The sequence below is a fragment of the Oncorhynchus keta genome, unplaced genomic scaffold (genome assembly GCF_023373465.1).
Source record: "Oncorhynchus keta strain PuntledgeMale-10-30-2019 unplaced genomic scaffold, Oket_V2 Un_contig_28732_pilon_pilon, whole genome shotgun sequence".
In the NCBI taxonomy this organism is placed as follows: domain Eukaryota; kingdom Metazoa; phylum Chordata; class Actinopteri; order Salmoniformes; family Salmonidae; genus Oncorhynchus; species Oncorhynchus keta.
In genome coordinates this window covers 71,769-84,683 of record NW_026286192.1, presented here as the reverse complement: position 1 = coordinate 84,683, position 12,915 = coordinate 71,769, and the positions used below count along the sequence as shown (strand labels likewise).

The window sequence follows — 12,915 nt, the reverse complement described above, 5'->3', positions numbered from 1 at the left end:
TTACTGACTCTCTCTTCCTTCCTTCCATTTACTGACTCTCTCTCTTCCTTCCATTTACTGACTCTCTCCTTCCTTCCATTTACTGACTCTCTCCTTCCTTCCATTTACTGACTCTCTCCCTTCCTTCCATTTACTGACTCTCTCCTTCCTTCCATTTACTGACTCTCTCCTTCCTTCCATTTACTGACTCTCTCCTCTTTCCTTCCTTCCATTTACTGACTCTCTCCTTCCTTCCATTTACTGACTCTCTCTCCTTCCTTCCCCTTCCATTTACTGACTCTCTCCTTCCTTCCATTTACTGACTCTCTCTCCTTCCTTCCATTTACTGACTCTCTCTCCTTCCTTCCATTTACTGACTCTCTCCTTCCTTCCATTTACTGACTCTCTCTCCTTCCTTCCATTTACTGACTCTCTCTCCTTCCTTCCATTTACTGACTCTCTCTCCTTCCATTTACTTCCATTTTTACATTTACTCTCTCTCCTTCCTTCCATTTACTGACTCTCTCCTTCCTTCCATTTACTGACTCTTTCCTTCCTTCCATTTACTGACTCTCTCCTTCCTTCCATTTACTGACTCTCTCCTTCCTTCCATTTACTGACTCTCTCTCCTTCCTTCCATTTACTGACTCTCTCTCCTTCCTTCCATTTACTGACTCTCTCCTTCCTTCCATTTACTGACTCTCTCTCCTTCCTTCCATTTACTGACTCTCTCCTTCCTTCCATTTACTGACTCTCTCCTTCCTTCCATTTACTGACTCTCTCTCCTTCCTTCCATTTACTGACTCTCTCTCCTTCCTTCCATTTACTGACTCTCTCTCCATTTACTTCCTTCCATTTACTGACTCTCTCTCCTTCCTTCCATTTACTGACTCTCTCCTTCCTTCCATTTACTGACTCTCTCCTTCCTTCCATTTACTGACTCTCTCCTTCCTTCCATTTACTGACTCTCTCTCCTTCCCTTCCATTTACTGACTCTCTCTCCTTCCTTCCATTTACTGACTCTCTCTCCTTCCTTCCATTTACTGACTCTCTCTCTTCCTTCCATTTACTGACTCTCTCCTTCCTTCCATTTACTGACTCTTTCTCTTCCTTCCATTTACTGACTCTCTCTTCCATTTACTGACTCTTTCCTTCCTTCCATTTACTGACTCTCTCCTTCCTTCCATTTACTGACTCTCTCCTTCCTTCCATTTACTGACTCTTTCCTTCCTTCCATTTACTGACTCTCTCCCTTCTGACTTCCATTTACTGACTCTCTCTCCTTCCTTCCATTTACTGACTCTCTCCTTCCTTCCATTTACTGACTCTCTCCTTCCTTCCATTTACTGACTCTCTCCTTCCTTCCATTTACTGACTCTCTCCTTCCTTCCATTTACTGACTCTCTCTCCTTCCTTCCATTTACTGACTCTCTCTCCTTCCTTCCATTTACTGACTCTCTTCCTTCCTTCCATTTACTGACTCTCTCTCCTTCCTTTACTGACATTTACTGACTCTCTCCTTCCTTCCATTTACTGACTCTCTCCTTCCTTCCATTTACTGACTCTCTCTCCTTCCTTCCATTTACTGACTCTCTCTCCTTCCTTCCATTTACTCTCTCTCTCCTTCCTTCCATTTACTGACTCTCTCCTTCCTTCCATTTACTGACTCTTTCCTTCCTTCCATTTACTGACTCTCTCCTTCCATTTACTGACTCTTTCCTTCCTTCCATTTACTGACTCTTTCCTTCCTTCCATTTACTGACTCTCCTCCTTCCTTCCATTTACTGACTCTTTCCTTCCTTCCATTTACTGACTCTCTCCTTCCTTCCATTTACTGACTCTCTCCTTCCTTCCATTTACTGACTCTCTCCTTCCTTCCATTTACTGACTCTTTCTCTTCCTTCCATTTACTGACTCTCTCCTTCCTTCCATTTACTGACTCTCTCTCTCCTTCCATTTACTGACTCTCTCCTTCCTTCCATTTACTGACTCTCTCTCTCCTTCCATTTACTGACTCTCTCTCTCCTTCCATTTACTGACTCTCTCTCTCCTTCCATTTACTGACTCTCTCTCTCTCCTTCCATTTACTGACTCTCTCTCTCCTTCCATTTACTGACTCTCTCCTCTCTCCTTCCATTTACTGACTCTCTCCTTCCTTCCATTTACTGACTCTCTCCTTCCTTCCATTTACTGACTCTCTCCTTCCTTCCATTTACTGACTCTTTCCTTCCTTCCATTTACTGACTCTCTCCTTCCTTCCATTTACTGACTCTTTCCTTCCTTCCATTTACTGACTCTCTCCTTCCTTCCATTTACTGACTCTCTCTCTCTCCTTCCATTTACTGACTCTCTCCTTCCTTCCATTTACTGACTCTTTCCTTCCTTCCATTTACTGACTCTCTCCTTCCTTCCATTTACTGAGTCTCTCCTTCCTTCCATTTACTGAGTCTCTCTCCTTCCATTTACTGACTCTTTCCTTCCTTCCATTTACTGACTCTTTCCTTCCTTCCATTTACTGACTCTTTCCTTCCTTCCATTTACTGACTCTTTCCTTCCTTCCATTTACTGACTCTCTCCTTCCTTCCATTTACTGACTCTCTCCTTCCTTCCATTTACTGACTCTCTCTCCTTCCATTTACTGACTCTTTCCTTCCTTCCATTTACTGACTCTTTCCTTCCTTCCATTTACTGACTCTCTCCTTCCTTCCATTTACTGACTCTTTCCTTCCTTCCATTTACTGACTCTTTCCTTCCTTCCATTTACTGACTCTCTCTCCTTCCTTCCATTTACTGACTCTCTCTCCTTCCTTCCATTTACTGACTCTCTCTCCTTCCTTCCATTTACTGACTCTCTCCTTCCTTCCATTTACTGACTCTCTCCTTCCTTCCATTTACTGACTCTCTCCTTCCTTCCATTTACTGACTCTCTCTCCTTCCTTCCATTTACTGACTCTCTCTCCTTCCTTCCATTTACTGACTCTCTCCTTCCTTCCATTTACTGACTCTCTCCTTCCTTCCATTTACTGACTCTCTCCTTCCTTCCATTTACTGACTCTCTCCTTCCTTCCATTTACTGACTCTCTCCTTCCTTCCATTTACTGACTCTTTCCTTCCTTCCATTTACTGACTCTCTCTCCTTCCTTCCATTTACTGACTCTCTCTCCTTCCTTCCATTTACTGACTCTCTCTCCTTCCTTCCATTTACTGACTCTCTCTCCTTCCTTCCATTTACTGACTCTCTCTCTTCCTTCCATTTACTGACTCTCTCTCCTTCCTTCCATTTACTGACTCTTTCCTTCCTTCCATTTACTGACTCTCTCTCCTTCCTTCCATTTACTGACTCTCTCTCCTTCCTTCCATTTACTGACTCTCTCTCCTTCCTTCCATTTACTGACTCTCTCTCCTTCCTTCCATTTACTGACTCTCTCCTTCCTTCCATTTACTGACTCTCTCCTTCCTTCCATTTACTGACTCTCTCCTTCCTTCCATTTACTGTCTCTCTCCTTCCTTCCATTTACTGTCTCTCTCCTTCCTTCCATTTACTGACTCTCTCCTTCCTTCCATTTACTGACTCTCTCCTTCCTTCCATTTACTGACTCTTTCCTTCCTTCCATTTACTGACTCTTTCCTTCCTTCCATTTACTGACTCTTTCCTTCCTTCCATTTACTGACTCTTTCCTTCCTTCCATTTACTGACTCTCTCTCCTTCCTTCCATTTACTGACTCTCTCCTTCCTTCCATTTACTGACTCTCTCTCCTTCCTTCCATTTACTGACTCTCTCTCCTTCCTTCCATTTACTGACTCTCTCTCCTTCCTTCCATTTACTGACTCTCTCTCCTTCCTTCCATTTACTGACTCTCTCTCCTTCCATTTACTGACTCTTTCCTTCCTTCCATTTACTGACTCTCTCCTTCCTTCCATTTACTGACTCTCTCCTTCCTTCCATTTACTGACTCTCTCCTTCCTTCCATTTACTGACTCTCTCCTTCCTTCCATTTACTGACTCTCTCCTTCCATTTACTGAGTCTCTCTCCTTCCATTTACTGACTCTCTCCTTCCATTTACTGACTCTTTCCTTCCTTCCATTTACTGACTCTTTCCTTCCTTCCATTTACTGACTCTCTCCTTCCTTCCATTTACTGACTCTCTCCTTCCTTCCATTTACTGACTCTCTCCTTCCTTCCATTTACTGACTCTTTCCTTCCTTCCATTTACTGACTCTCTCCTTCCTTCCATTTACTGACTCTCTCTCCTTCCATTTACTGACTCTCTCCTTCCTTCCATTTACTGACTCTCTCTCTCCTTCCATTTACTGACTCTCTCTCTCCTTCCATTTACTGACTCTCTCTCTCCTTCCATTTACTGACTCTCTCTCTCCTTCCATTTACTGACTCTCTCTCTCCTTCCATTTACTGACTCTCTCTCCTTCCATTTACTGACTCTCTCCTTCCTTCCATTTACTGACTCTCTCCTTCCTTCCATTTACTGACTCTCTCTCCTTCCTTCCATTTACTGACTCTCTCCTTCCTTCCATTTACTGACTCTTTCCTTCCTTCCATTTACTGACTCTCTCCTTCCTTCCATTTACTGACTCTCTCCTTCCTTCCATTTACTGACTCTCTCTCCTTCCATTTACTGACTCTTTCCTTCCTTCCATTTACTGACTCTCTCCTTCCTTCCATTTACTGACTCTCTCCTTCCTTCCATTTACTGACTCTTTCCTTCCTTCCATTTACTGACTCTTTCCTTCCTTCCATTTACTGACTCTCCTTCCTTCCATTTACTGACTCTCTCCTTCCTTCCATTTACTGACTCTCTCCTTCCTTCCATTTACTGACTCTCTCTCCTTCCTTCCATTTACTGACTCTTTCCTTCCTTCCATTTACTGACTCTCTCCTTCCTTCCATTTACTGACTCTCTCCTTCCTTCCATTTACTGACTCTCTCTCCTTCCTTCCATTTACTGACTCTCTCCTTCCTTCCATTTACTGACTCTCTCTCCTTCCTTCCATTTACTGACTCTCTCCTTCCTTCCATTTACTGACTCTCTCTCCTTCCTTCCATTTACTGACTCTCTCCTTCCTTCCATTTACTGACTCTCTCCTTCCTTCCATTTACTGACTCTCTCTCCTTCCTTCCATTTACTGACTCTCTCCTTCCTTCCATTTACTGACTCTCTCTCCTTCCTTCCATTTACTGACTCTCTCTCCTTCCTTCCATTTACTGACTCTCTCTCCTTCCTTCCATTTACTGACTCTCTCTCCTTCCTTCCATTTACTGACTCTTTCCTTCCTTCCATTTACTGACTCTCTCTCCTTCCTTCCATTTACTGACTCTCTCTCCTTCCTTCCATTTACTGACTCTCTCTTCCTTCCTTCCATTTACTGACTCTCTCTCCTTCCTTCCATTTACTGACTCTCTCTCCTTCCTTCCATTTACTGACTCTCTCTCCTTCCTTCCATTTACTGACTCTCTCCTTCCTTCCATTTACTGACTCTCTCCTTCCTTCCATTTACTGTCTCTCTCCTTCCTTCCATTTACTGACTCTCTCTCCTTCCTTCCATTTACTGTCTCTCTCCTTCCTTCCATTTACTGACTCTCTCCTTCCTTCCATTTACTGACTCTTTCCTTCCTTCCATTTACTGACTCTCTCCTTCCTTCCATTTACTGACTCTCTCTCCTTCCTTCCATTTACTGACTCTCTCTCCTTCCTTCCATTTACTGACTCTCTCTCCTTCCTTCCATTTACTGACTCTCTCTCCTTCCTTCCATTTACTGACTCTCTCTCCTTCCTTCCATTTACTGACTCTCTCTCCTTCCTTCCATTTACTGACTCTCTCTCCTTCCTTCCATTTACTGACTCTCTCTCCTTCCTTCCATTTACTGACTCTCTCTCCTTCCTTCCATTTACTGACTCTCTCTCCTTCCTTCCATTTACTGACTCTCTCCTTCCTTCCATTTACTGACTCTCTCTCCTTCCTTCCATTTACTGACTCTCTCTCCTTCCTTCCATTTACTGACTCTCTCTCCTTCCTTCCATTTACTGACTCTCTCTCCTTCCTTCCATTTACTGACTCTCTCGCCTTCCTTCCATTTACTGACTCAGTGAGAGAACTGTAAGAGAGGGAGAGAAGAGTGACCAGTGGTGTGGGCAGAGATGGGAGAACCAGAGTCCCTTAAGTTTGTCTCTCTGGAGGAGGAGGTGGACTACTGGAAGGAACAGACGGCCAAGCACCAACAGAGGTACACACAGACACACAGACACACAGACACACAGACACACAGACACACAGACACACAGACACACAGAGAGAGAGAGAGAGAAAGGAGCAGTCTGCCAGGCTCCAGCAGAGTTACCCACAGGTATCTGCTTAAACCATTAGTGTCCTCTGTTACTCCACGACCATCGTCTTGACCCCTAACCTCTCCCAGGGCTGAGGAGGTGCAGGAGGAGCTGCAGGAGTTCCAGCAGATGAGTCGTGACTACGAGGTGGAACTGGAGACTGAACTCAAGCAGTGTGAAACACACAACCGAGAACTCGTCACACAGAACAACAGGCTACACACGGAACTGGAGAACTACAAGGTATGAACTGTTGACTTGACTCTAGTTTAGAGCAGCGTTTTTCCAACCTCTACTCTGGGACCCCCAGCCCTTCCAACTATTACACAACTAGCACTCCTGATTCAACTTATCAAGCCTTTCATTATAATAACATTATTATTATTATTTATTACATTTGTAAAGCTCTTCTCATTATACAGAATAATTTGCGGGTGCATAAAATCAACTAAACAAGTTGGGCTGACAGCCCGATCCCCTGAGGGACGGAGCTTGGTCCCGGGGCCGTGCAAATAGTCCTGGTAGCCATTTGATTACCTGTTCAGGAGTCTTATGGCTTGGGGGTAAAAACTGTTGAAGCCTTTTTGTACTAGACTTGGCACTCCGGTACCGCTTGCCATGCGGTAGTAGAGAGAACAGTCTATGACTGGGGTGGCTGGGGTCTTTGACAATTTTTAGGGCCTTCCTCTGACACCGCCTGGTGTAGAGGTCCTGGATGGCAGGCAGCGTAGCCCCAGTGATGTACTGGGCCATACGCACTACCCTCTGTAGTGCCTTGCGGTCAGAGGCCGAGCAATTGCTGTACCAGGCAGTGATGCAACCAGTCAGGATGCTCTCGATGTTGCAGCTGTAGAACCTTTTGAGGATCTCAGGATCCATGCCAAATCTTTTTAGTGTCCTGAGAGGGAATAGGCTTTGTCGTGCCCTCTTCACGACTGTCTTGGTGTGTTTGCACCATTCTAGTTTGTTGTTGTGGACACCAAGGAACTTGAAGCTCTCAACCTGCTCCACTACAGCCCCGTCGATGAGAATGGAGACGTGCTCGGTCCTCCTTTTCCTATATTCCACAATAATCTCCTTAGTCTTGGTTACGTTGAGGGATAGGCTGTTATTCTGGCACCGCCCCGGTCAGGTCTCTGACCTCCTCTCTATAGGCTGTCTCATCGTTGTCGGTGATTGTTGTGTCATCTGCAAACCTAATGATGGTGTTGGAGTCATGCCTGGCCATGCAGTCGTGGGTGAACAGGGAGGACAGGAGGGGACTGAGCACACACCCCTGGGGAGCTCCAGTGTTGAGGATCAGCGTGGCAGATGTGTTGCTACCTACCCTCACTACCTGGGGGCGGCCCGTCAGGAAGTCCAGGATCCAGTTGCAGAGGGAGGTGTTTAGTCCCAGTATCCTTAGCTTTGTGATGAGTCAGCAAGAGGGTTTTGAATTCAATCTGGAATGAGACTGGGAGCCAGTACAAAGATGCCAGGATGGAGGTGATGTGGAGGTGTTGAGATGGGGAGCCAGGATGGAGGTGGTGTTGAGATGGGGAGCCAGGATGGAGATGGTGTTGAGATGGGGAGCCAGGATGGAGGTGATGTGGTGGTGTTGAGATGGGGAGCCAGGATTGAGATGGGGAGCCAGGATGGAGGTGGTGTTGAGATGGGGAGCCAGGATGGAGGTGGTGTTGAGATGGGGAGCCAGGATGGAGGTGATGTTGAGATGGGGAGCCAGGATGGAGGTGGTGTTGAGATGGGGAGCCAGGATGGAGGTGATGTGGTGGTGTTGAGATGGGGAGCCAGGATGGAGGTGTTGAGATGGGGAGCCAGGAGACTCCTGCCAGCGATCCCAGTGAACACTGTGTTGTAGTAGTCCTGGAGACTCCTGCCAGGGATCCAGGTGAACACTGTGTTGTAGTAGTCCTGGAGACTCCTGCCAGGGATCCCGGTGAACACTGTGTTGTAGTAGTCCTGGAGACTCCTGCCAGGGATCCCGGTGAACACTGTGTTGTAGTAGTCCTGGAGACTCCTGCCAGGGATCCCGGTGAACACTGTGTTGTAGTAGTCCTGGAGACTCCTGCCAGGGATCCCGGTGAACACTGTGTTGTAGTAGTCCTGGAGACTCCTGCCAGGGATCCCGGTGAACACTGTGTTGTAGTAGTCCTGGAGACTCCTGCCAGGGATCCCGGTGAACACTGTATTGTAGTCCTGGAGACTCCTGCCAGGGATCCAGGTGAACACTGTGTTGTAGTAGTCCTGGAGACTCCTGTCAGGGATCCCAGTGAACACTGTGTTGTAGTAGTCCTGGAGACTCCTGCCAGGGATCCCGGTGAACACTGTGTTGTAGTCCTGGAGACTCCTGTCAGGGATCCCGGTGAACACTGTGTTGTAGTAGTCCTGGAGACTCCTGCCAGGGATCCAGGTGAACACTGTGTTGTAGTAGTCCTGGAGACTCCTGTCAGGGATCCCGGTGAACACTGTGTTGTAGTAGTCCTGGAGACTCCTGCCAGGGATCCCAGTGAACACTGTGTTGTAGTAGTCCTGGAGACTCCTGCCAGGGATCCCAGGTGAACACTGTGTTGTAGTAGTCCTGGAGACTCCTGCCAGGGATCCCGGTCAACACTGTGTTGTAGTAGTCCTGGAGACTCCTGCCAGGGATCCCGGTGAACACTGTATTGTAGTAGTCCTGGAGACTCCTGGCAGGAATCCCGGTGAACACTGTGTTGTAGTAGTCCTGGAGACTCCTGCCAGGGATCCCGGTGAACACTGTGTTGTAGTAGTCCTGGAGACTCCTGCCAGGGATCCCGGTGAACACTGTGTTGTAGTAGTCCTGGAGACTCCTGCCAGGGATCCCGGTGAACACTGTGTTGTAGTAGTCCTGGAGACTCCTGCCAGGGATCCCAGTGAACACTGTGTTGTAGTAGTCCTGGAGACTCCTGCCAGGGATCCCGGTGAACACTGTGTTGTAGTCCTGGAGACTCCTGCCAGGGATCCCGGTGAACACTGTGTTGTAGTAGTCCTGGAGACTCCTGCCAGGGATCCCAGTGAACACTGTGTTGTAGTAGTCCTGGAGACTCCTGCCAGGGATCCAGGTGAACACTGTGTTGTAGTAGTCCTGGAGACTCCTGCCAGGGATCCCGGTGAACACTGTGTTGTAGTAGTCCTGGAGACTCCTGCCAGGGATCCCGGTGAACACTGTGTTGTAGTAGTCCTGGAGACTCCTGCCAGGGATCCCAGTGAACACTGTGTTGTAGTCCTGGAGACTCCTGCCAGGGATCCAGGTGAACACTGTGTTGTAGTAGTCCTGGAGACTCCTGCCAGGGATCCCGGTGAACACTGTGTTGTAGTCCTGGAGACTCCTGGCAGGGATCCCGGTGAACACTGTATTGTAGTAGTCCAGCCTTGAGGAGATAAAGGCATGGACCAGCTTCTCTGCATCAGACTGAGTGAGGGGGTGGGACTGAGTTTGGTTAATGTTCTTTAGGTGATAGAATGACGTTTTACACTTTTGTTTGATGCGGCTGTCAAAGGTCAGGGAGGAATGGAGCTTTTCACTCAGACTGGAACCTGAGGGGGCCAGAAGGACGTTCTGTCCTGCAATGGTGAGGTGTGTTATTGGTGCATGCTGGACCTGGTGGGGGCTGCCAACTAGTAGGGCTTTGGTTTTGCTGCTGTTTAGTTGAAGGACATTTTGCTTCATCCATGCCCTCATCTCTGCTCCTCAAGGCAGGTGTTCAGACGAGCACATGCATCAGAGGGACTTGGGGGGCCGTTTATACCTACAGCTGGGTGTCCACAGCATAGCAGTGGAAGGCGATTCCACACAACCCAAGGGGGTGAGCATGTATTGGATGGGTCCAAGAACAGATCCATGTGGGACACCGCAGGTGGTGGGTCTGGGACCTGGACCCACCTCGCGACATGTACTCCGTCCTGTCTGAGAGGTAGGAGTGGAACCAGCTCAGAGCTGGTCCAGACAGTCCAATGGTGTCCCGGAGGCATTTCAGAAGGGTGGGGTGGTCGACCGTGTCAAGATCTGCGTGCAAGTCCAGGAGGATCTGGAGACTGCCTGCATCAGCCGCCATCAGCAGGTCATTGGTGACCCTGAGTAGGGCTGTTTTTCAGTGCTGTGGGCCGGAAACTTGACTGGAACTTCTCAAATGGGTGCTTCTGATTGAGATGGCCTTGAAGCTGTACATCAACCACTTTTTTTCCCCCAACACCTTAGAACGAAAGGAGAAGTTGGATATTGGCCTGAAATTGGCCAGTACTTCTGGGCCCAGGGCGGGGTTTCAGAAGGGGGCTGTTGACCGTGGTCTTAAAAGGATGGTGAGGCCCAAGTTTCTGAGACGCTCCAGGACGCAGCCAATGGATTTAATATTTTTCAGTTCTTTGATGTGACGACCCTCCCACCTCTTGTCCGCCGAATTCTTTCTCTTTACTCTTCTTATCCTTAACAGGATGTTGGTGGGCGGAGCTGGGAGGGTCATCAGTGAAATGGAACACACCTGGGCCCCGGTGTTTTCCAGGGGATAAATACACCTCCCATTCATCGAGGAGACCCTCTCCATGCAGACACACTGTTATGTTTTGGTTGTGGCATTTTGTGGCTTGTTTTTGGCACCTCTCAACACCCCTCACTATCACCATCTCTGCATGCAACCACTCACTTGCACTACTGATATCTGACGACACACACCATTGTTAATTGTGTATATAGTTTACTTTAGTTAATACATATATTTGTGTTATTCCTTATCTCCACGTTGTTTTCCTCTTTGTTACGGGCTATGAGCCGGTTTGTGACATGGAGTAAACCAGGGAGCTGAGTGAGCCGAACGTGATGTCCTGTGTTTTTATGGAGGCGTGGAGGTCAAGCACGATGCTCAGGGGTTGGTTGTAAGAACTCTACAATTTCATCCACTGACAGGCTGGCTGGGTCGATGTTTTTCTTTTAGTTCTGGAAACGTATGAGATGCTTGGACTTGGTTAGAGGGTGGGGGGGGGGTGTCAAGTCCAGTGAGACAACCTTGTGGTCAGGCACACTGAGGTCATAGACCTGCATGTTGTTGATGGGGCAGTGATGGTCAAGTGTGTGTGTGTGTGTGTGGGGGGGGGACGACGACGACGACGACGACATCATCAACAAGTTGCTTCAGGTCAAAACAGTGAATCAAACTCAGCAGCAGGGTGACATGAGGGAGAGTCGACGTGGATATTGAGTTTGGCTTTTACGGCAAGACATTCCAAAGAGCACAGTTCAGGCAGGAGGGACCGTTTTCAATGTTCCACAACGTTCTGCTACTGAACGTGGCCCGGGTCTGTCTGATGCAACGCCTGCAGTCCCAGTTGTATTTGAATAGGTATTTTCCTATCAGTCGGTTGACAGTTTGGGCCAGTGTTTATGAGCCTGCTATCTCTGAGGATGGTAGGGAGGCTGCTGGTCTAAAGAACTCTCCATGGGACAGGTGTGTCTGTGTGAGAGATATTATATATTATAAGGGACTATATTAATCACATGAGGTGAGCACTCCAGACCTCCCAGAACTCTCCATGGGACAGGTGTGTGTGTGAGAGATATTATATATTATATATATTATAAGGGACTATATTAATCACATGAGGTGAGCACTCCAGACCTCCCGAGGCAGAGAAGAGATTCAGCAGTGATTTGACTCATTTTGCCATGAGGCAGAGAACCGTTGGCAGTTTACCTCTAATTTATTGCTATTGTACACATCTTGCTGTTGGGTGGAGAGAACCGTTGGCAGTTTACCTCTAATTTATTGCTATTGTACACATCTTGCTGTAGGGTGGAGAGAACCGTTGGCAGTTTACCTCTAATTTATTGCTATTGTACACATCTTGCTGTTGGGTGGAGAGAACCGTTAGCAGTTTACCTCTAATTTATTGCTATTGTACACATCTTGCTGTAGGGTGGAGAGAAACGTTAGCAGTTTACCTCTAATTTATTGCTATTGTACACATCTTGCTGTAGGGTGGAGAGAAACGTTAGCAGTTTACCTCTAATTTATTGCTATTGTACACATTTTGCTGTAGGGTGGAGAGAAACGTTGGCCCTTTTTAATATGATATCTGAGTGAGTTACTAACAAAATCAATGGGGGGCCCCCCGGGTCAGTAATTAGTTGGCTGCTAGACGTCTAACTTACAATAAAACTAAATATATTCCTGACATAGGCTAATTAAGTGACTGTCAGTAGGTAGAATCTGTCACCAATTGGATGGAAACCTGTCTGTATTTAAAAAATATATTAAAAAACATTACTGAAACTTCCTCTTTCCATCACAGCTGTCAGGATAATTTTTTTTTGTCTTCGGTATGTTTCATAACTGTGGATTGAAAGGTGGTTCGGGGAAGGAAAAGGGGGATACCTGGTCAGTTGTTCAACTGAAGGAAAAGGGGGATACCTGGTCAGTTGTTCAACTGAAGGAAAAGGGGGATACCTAGTCAGTTGTTCAACTGAAGGAAAAGGGGGATACCTAGTCAGTTGTTCAACTGAAGGAAAAGGGGGATACCTAGTCAGTTGTTCAACTGAAGGAAAAGGGGGATACCTAGTCAGTTGTTCAACTGAAGGAAAAGGG

General features: G+C 47.1%; 1 protein-coding gene across 1 annotated transcript in view; it reads left to right on the top strand.

The window, feature by feature from the left end:
* The first annotated feature begins 5,343 nt into the window (after positions 1-5,343).
* The window catches only part of LOC127923193 (nuclear distribution protein nudE homolog 1-like), a 40,099-nt gene continuing 32,527 nt past the window's right edge, over positions 5,344-12,915 (top strand). The window contains exons 1-2 of the mRNA XM_052507137.1: positions 5,344-6,222; positions 6,412-6,565. Coding sequence (XP_052363097.1) covers positions 6,137-6,222; positions 6,412-6,565 — 240 coding nt within the window. The 5' untranslated portion in view covers positions 5,344-6,136. The remainder of the gene's footprint in view (positions 6,223-6,411; positions 6,566-12,915) is intronic.